This window comes from Galeopterus variegatus, unplaced genomic scaffold (genome assembly GCF_000696425.1).
Source record: "Galeopterus variegatus unplaced genomic scaffold, G_variegatus-3.0.2 Scaffold2823, whole genome shotgun sequence".
Lineage (NCBI taxonomy): Eukaryota > Metazoa > Chordata > Mammalia > Dermoptera > Cynocephalidae > Galeopterus > Galeopterus variegatus.
This window is the reverse complement of record NW_007728934.1, coordinates 110,561-117,128: the sequence shown is the minus strand read 5'-3', so window position 1 is coordinate 117,128 and position 6,568 is coordinate 110,561. Positions and strand designations below refer to the sequence as shown.

At 62.0% G+C, this 6,568-nt stretch overlaps 1 protein-coding gene across 1 annotated transcript; it reads right to left on the bottom strand.

Moving 5' to 3' along the window:
• Nucleotides 1-1,106: 1,106 nt before the first annotated feature.
• GSDMD (gasdermin D) lies at nt 1,107-6,109 on the bottom strand. Its single transcript, XM_008583075.1, has 12 exons — nt 5,893-6,109; nt 5,488-5,680; nt 4,685-4,905; nt 4,280-4,472; nt 3,402-3,570; nt 3,053-3,155; nt 2,734-2,787; nt 2,337-2,381; nt 2,034-2,206; nt 1,812-1,953; nt 1,635-1,708; nt 1,107-1,476 (listed from the first exon to the last, which is right to left on the bottom strand). Exons 1-12 carry the CDS (start codon nt 6,107-6,109, stop codon nt 1,234-1,236), a joined length of 1,827 nt encoding a protein of 608 aa, XP_008581297.1. The 3' UTR covers nt 1,107-1,233.
• Nucleotides 6,110-6,568: the final 459 nt, after the last annotated feature.

Genomic DNA, 6,568 nt, shown 5'->3' with positions numbered 1-6,568 from the left:
TTTTTTTTTTTAAAGATGACCGGTAAGGGGATCTTAACCCTTGGCTTGGTGTTGTCAGCACCACGCTCAGCCAGTGAGCAACCGGCCATCCCTATATGGGATCCGAACCTGTGGCCTTGGTGTTATCAGCACCGCACTCTCCCGAGTGAGCCACGGGCTGGGCCCAAAGAGGGTTTTCAAAGGAGGACCACGGGCCTGCGGGGCACTGAGTTTCTCACTTCACTGTGTGTGGGGGAGGCTGGTTTCTAGGAGGTTTCCGTAACTGGATCTGAGATATTTGGGGTCCACTGTCTTCTGTTTCAATATTAATTTCATTCTTGAGCTTGGATGCCGGCTTTTCTTGGGGGTTTAATGTCCCAGCCATGGCCAAATCTACTGTCCTTTCTCTTGAGCAAGTCCTACAGGTCAGCTGTCAATGGCGTGCTGGGAAGTGGGTGGGAGGCTGGGCTACACTGTGTGGGTAGACTCTGGTCCCCACCAAGGAAGCCATGTTTCTCCCGGCTGTGCACGCTCCAGGCTTGACAGCATCACTCTGGCCTGGCTGCATCTGGGACCACGGGTCGCCACCTAGCCCTGGACCACGGCTGTGAGTGCCAGCAAGTGATGAACTCAGTGTGTGTTCTGAGACCTGTTGAACTCTCAGAGATCTGCACCTCATGGCTAGGAGGCTCCTCACCCCAGACAGACTCTTAGCTCTTAGCAAATGCATTTGGTTGAAACAGCTTAAGTCCAGTGTCCTCCATATAGGTCACTACTTCTCCAGGAGCCTCCTGTGTAGCCCCAGGAGTTCAGGGTCTGGCTGCTCGTCAGCCATGCCAGAACCCCCGCCAGCCCCTGTGTGCCCAGGGTGGGCACACTGCCTTTGGCAATATGTCCCAAGTTCCCTGAAGCAGAGGTCCCTTCAATAGCTGACACACGACCCCCCCCCCCCCCCCCCCCCCCCCCCCCCCCCCCCCCCCCCCCCCCCCCCCCCCCCCCCCCCCCCCCATGGCCATGTGGCTGGTCACCCTTCGTACCGTGGTGGAGCAGGACCAAGCTCATGGGCAGACGCCTGTCCTCCACACTCTACCTCCGATCCAGGACCCCTCAAAGACTCAGTGACAGCCTTCCTTCATATATCACCTTTATTGAGTTTCCACAACTCCCTGGCTCCATGGGCTCTTTGCCTTCCTGGGGCTGGCAGTGGGGTGGACACAGGCTCTGCCCTGCCGGGGAGCTGTGCAGGCGTGCAGGCTAGTGGGGCTTCCGGCTCAGCCCTGACAGGAGTGCCAGGGAGGTGTAGAGTGCACATGTGGGGCCCTGGGCCTGCGGCTCCCAGAACACGTGGGGGGCGCCCACCTGCAGCTCCAGGCTGCATTCCTCCAGCAAGACCCAAGTGGGTGCCTCCTCGCCCCAGCTGCTCCCCAGGAGCCTGGGTGGCAGGGACACGGCACAACTCTGCTGCCATGGGGAGCTCTGCTCCAAGAGGCTCCCCACCTGAAAGGACAGGGTGGGAGGTGGTCAGACCAAGTACCCTGGAAGCCATAGTCCTGAGCCCCTGGGCACCCAGCACCTGCTCACACGACCCCTTCCCAGACACACCCAGGCCCTATTCCACAGGACCAGCCCGTCCCCCACAACCTGTGCCCTCTCACCAGCTCCAGCTGCCCTGACAGGGCCCCTGTCTCCAGCGCCTGGGCCAATAGAACATGCTGGGATTCACTCAGCACTGGGGAGAAACCTTGGGTAAGGGCAGGTTCTGGAAGGTCCTGCCGGGAAACCCATATCCTTCCCTGCTGCCCCATACGTGTCCCACCCCAAGGGCCACTCACTGGTCAATGCCCCCAGCAGGTAGAAGACGGGGACAGCAAGTTGCTTCACGAGCACTCTGGAGGGGAGCACGAGGCATTCAAGGATGGCACCCGCTGGACCATCCAGAGGCACCACACGCCCGCAGCACAGGCCCTGCTGCAGCTGGGGACATGGGACAGGTGGAGCAGGTGAGCCTGGGCTAGCAGGGGCAGACTCTGTCCCCCCCTCACGCCCCCACTCACCGACTCCTGTAAGGCTTGCAGGGCAAGCTGGTTCCGCAGCAGCTGCCCCAGGTACCCCAGCAGCTGCAGACTCAGCCCTCTCTCCATGCACTCCAGTTTCCTGGAGTGGGCTTCCACCTCTGCCTGCAGGCCCTGGAAGTCTTTGGTGACCTCCTCATCCTCAGGGGCCCCATCTGCAGGGAGAGAAGGCTGGCATTGCCTGGGTGCCCAGGGGCCCTGGAGCACCCTGGTCAGGAAAAGCAGACTCAGGCGGCAGAAGGAGAGTCCACCAGGGGTACTAGGGGCAGTCATGAGAGCACTGACCTGTCAGGAACTTGTAGCGGTCACGGATGAACCCCAGAAAGGATCCTGTCACAAAGACAAGGCTGGAGGTCTGCTGCCGCCAGTGGCCTGCACCTCTGGAAGGCATGAGGCCTGGGCAGGGATGTGGGGACAGGGGGGTGGGGGCAGGGCTGCGCAGTGCAGAGGATGAGTCCCCAAGCCACAGAAGGTGGAGGCCTGCCCTGGGCCCTCACAGCCGTCAGCAACCCCAAAACTGGCAGCCCAGGGCAGGGCGGGAGGAGAGGAGGCCGGCACCGCCTGTCTTCCCGTTGCCCTGTGTGCACGTGTGGGGGTACCCGCCACCACAGGAGCACACAAGGACAGGACTTGAGGCCACGGGATGTGCTTCTCCCATTGGACATGCTGGGCTGGGCCTCACCTGTGGGGGGCTGCTCGAAGGTTTTCTTCTTCTTATCCGGGAACAGAAGGATGTCTGGCAGCCAGGCAGGAGCAGACAGGGAGAGGTAAGTGCCAGGCTCTCAGCCTCTCTTACACACAACCAGGGGCTCCCCGGCCCAGTTCAGGCCCTGCCTCAATCACGCACGGACCAGAGCACGGGACTCTCGGTCACCCCAACCCAGGCAGTTGTGCAGCCAGATGTCTGCAGCAGCCCCTAGCCATCCAGTGGCTCTTTCCGGGCCTCCCTTCCTCTCTGCCGCAGAGTCTGGGCCGCAGAGACACCCCCAACTCCAGCTCACCCCAGTCAGAGCCAATAACCAGCTGGGCCACCTGGAACGCTAGGATGCTGCCCGAGGGGATGGTGACCGTCTTCTTCTGGCTTAGGTGGCCCTGACCTTCGCCCTGTGAGATGGATATGGGGTCAGGGTTGGGCTCCAGGCACCAAGCTATGGGGCGTGGGTGTGGGCTGTGCTGGTGGCAGGCCTGCGGCTGGCAGTGACCAGCACAGGCATTGGGCGGGCAGCTCTGGCTCGTCAGCCAAGTGCAGGGCTGCAAGCTGCTCCCTGAGGCTGCCCTCCAACCTCCCTGAGCCCTGCCTCCACTGCGAGCCCACAGGAGGCCAAGCATGGCCCGGGGCTGGCCACACACCTGCAAGCACATGGCTCCAGGCAACGCAAACTGGCCCGAGCCCTCCTTCTTGTGGGTCCGGGTGACTTCCACCTCCTCCTGTGTCTGCAGCACCTCCGTCACCACAAATACGTCATCCCCGCGACTCCGCAGCTCCTGCAGGGTCTTGTGCTCCGGCTGCCGCAGGCGCCTGTGGTCCACAGGGCAGGAAGCTCAACAGGGTGCGCTCCCTCTCCCATGACCATCAGGCATGGTGAAGCGGTATGTCCAGCAGTCTGCAGATGCCCAGGCATGGGCACCCTCTCTGGATGCTCCTGAAAGTATCTGTGGGTGGGGGTGTGAGGAGGAGGGACGAGGTCCAGGGGGGACAAGGGAACACGTGTAGGCCCCCGGAGGCGCCCAACCTCTTTTCTGGCTCCTCTCTCCTCCACCCTCCACCCCACCCAGGGCTCAAATTTCAACTTTCTGAGCTAATGGTCTCCCTCACCTCTGCCCCTGTATCCACTCCACACTCCTTACAGCAGCCTGGGGCTCAGTCTGACCCTCCAGGCTCCCCAGGCTCTCAAGATACAGTCCTGGCAACTGAGGCCCCAAATGATCTCTGCAGCCTCCTTCTCCAACAACCTGCCCTTGGACACAGTGCTCCCTTGCCTCTGGGGACTTTCCTCATGGGGTGCTGGCACAAACAGCCTCTGGGGACTCTCCTGATGCTTTGAGATCATGACCTGGTGGCCTTCCCTAGCTCAGGGACACAGTGCTCCCTTGCCTCTGGGGACTTTCCTCATGGGGTGCTGGCACAAATAGCCTCTGGGGACTCTCCTGATGCTTTGAGATCATGACCTGGTGGCCTTCCCTAGCTCAGGGCTGCTCAGGGTCAGCAGCCCCCTCACAGGGCTGACCTTTCCTGCTGCATGGCTTCCCAGGTGTTCGGGTCCACGCGCAGCATGCACACGTCCATCGAGGCACTGGAGCTGCCGGACACTGCAGCGCCGCCTGCGATCCTCCCCTGTCCTGGGGCTGACAGCTCCACACTTCCCTGCAGCTGCCCGTCCACCACGTCAGAGAAGTGGAAGGGGCCGCCATGCACCAGATCTGGAGCAAGACTAAACCTAAGGCCCCGTTCCCCTGGACACCACCCTGCCCTGACCTCCCCCAAGGGCAGTGGGACCTTTCAAAGGTCCTGTCATCTGGAAGTTGAGGGTCCAGGCGCCCAGAGCTGGCGGAGCCTGGTGGGTGGTAGGCTATGCCAGGCCGCTCCCCTTCATCCTGCTGACCAGGGCTCTGTCTAGCACCAGGGCAGGTACCTGGTTCTGGAGCATCAGGCTCCAGGATGTCCTTGATGGACAGGTTGACACACTTGTAATGGGGTCTCCAGAACCAGGAGCTGGAGGGCTTCCTGCTCACCAGGCAGTAGGGCCGGAAGCTGGTAGAGCTCCGGAGGCTGTCCACAGGGACGAGCTCCCTGCTGTGGTCCAGCTCCTGGACCACGCTCCGGACCACCCTCTGAAAGGCCGACGCCATGCTCCTGAGGAGGGCAGATGGATCAGGCACTGTGCCCTCAGGGCTGGATGAGTGGGAGGGGACAGGGGACGGCTTGGGACTTGGATGCCTCCAATGACAGGGAACTCTTTCCCTCCAAAGCTGCCCTGCCCGCCTAGTCTTGGGACGCTCTGGCTGGCAGAAAGTTCCTGCCCTGACCACTACCCTACACAGAAGGAAACAGTGTGTCCACCCTATTGCCCACTCGTCCATCTCTCCTCAGGGCCAGGAGCACCTCCAGGCCAGGACGTCACTGGCAGCCCTCAGTGGGACACAGGCCATTACACCATCTGTTCCGTGGCCACTAGGAACAGATCCTGGGATTGCATCACCTTGTCAGCCCAGCAAGGCTTAGGGCCACCCACCCAGGAAGGGTGGGCAAGACCTGTGCCTTGGGCTTGATTCCTAGGCCAACACTCTGTCCCCCATAGCAGCCTCCTCCCTTGCTGAGGGACTCAGAGAGCTGGGGAGGACACAGAAGCCCCCATTTCCTGGGCACCTGGCACAGGGGCTCACAGCAAAGCCCAACCAGGCTGCTCAGGGTCAGCAGCCCCCTCACAGGGCTGACCTTTCCTGCTGCATGGCTTCCCAGGTGTTCGGGTCCACGCGCAGCATGCACACGTCCATCGAGGCACTGGAGCTGCCGGACACTGCAGCGCCGCCTGCGATCCTCCCCTGTCCTGGGGCTGACAGCTCCACACTTCCCTGCAGCTGCCCGTCCACCACGTCAGAGAAGTGGAAGGGGCCGCCATGCACCAGATCTGGAGCAAGACTAAACCTAAGGCCCCGTTCCCCTGGACACCACCCTGCCCTGACCTCCCCCAAGGGCAGTGGGACCTTTCAAAGGTCCTGTCATCTGGAAGTTGAGGGTCCAGGCGCCCAGAGCTGGCGGAGCCTGGTGGGTGGTAGGCTATGCCAGGCCGCTCCCCTTCATCCTGCTGACCAGGGCTCTGTCTAGCACCAGGGCAGGTACCTGGTTCTGGAGCATCAGGCTCCAGGATGTCCTTGATGGACAGGTTGACACACTTGTAATGGGGTCTCCAGAACCAGGAGCTGGAGGGCTTCCTGCTCACCAGGCAGTAGGGCCGGAAGCTGGTAGAGCTCCGGAGGCTGTCCACAGGGACGAGCTCCCTGCTGTGGTCCAGCTCCTGGACCACGCTCCGGACCACCCTCTGAAAGGCCGACGCCATGCTCCTGAGGAGGGCAGATGGATCAGGCACTGTGCCCTCAGGGCTGGATGAGTGGGAGGGGACAGGGGACGGCTTGGGACTTGGATGCCTCCAATGACAGGGAACTCTTTCCCTCCAAAGCTGCCCTGCCCGCCTAGTCTTGGGACGCTCTGGCTGGCAGAAAGTTCCTGCCCTGACCACTACCCTACACAGAAGGAAACAGTGTGTCCACCCTATTGCCCACTCGTCCATCTCTCCTCAGGGCCAGGAGCACCTCCAGGCCAGGACGTCACTGGCAGCCCTCAGTGGGACACAGGCCATTACACCATCTGTTCCGTGGCCACTAGGAACAGATCCTGGGATTGCATCACCTTGTCAGCCCAGCAAGGCTTAGGGCCACCCACCCAGGAAGGGTGGGCAAGACCTGTGCCTTGGGCTTGATTCCTAGGCCAACACTCTGTCCCCCATAGCAGCCTCCTC

Excerpts from the sequence above, each read along its gene's own strand:
- GSDMD (XM_008583075.1), bottom strand. The coding sequence starts at position 6,109 with ATGGCGTCGGCCTTTCAGAGGGTGGTCCGGAGCGTGGTCCAGGAGCTG. Across the intron at positions 2,788-3,052 it reads GGTTATTGGCTCTGACTGGG|ACATCCTTCTGTTCCCGGAT; the intron begins GTGAGCTGGAGT and ends CCTGGCTGCCAG. Across the intron at positions 1,709-1,811 it reads CCTGCTGGGGGCATTGACCA|TGCTGAGTGAATCCCAGCAT; the intron begins GTGAGTGGCCCT and ends GTTTCTCCCCAG.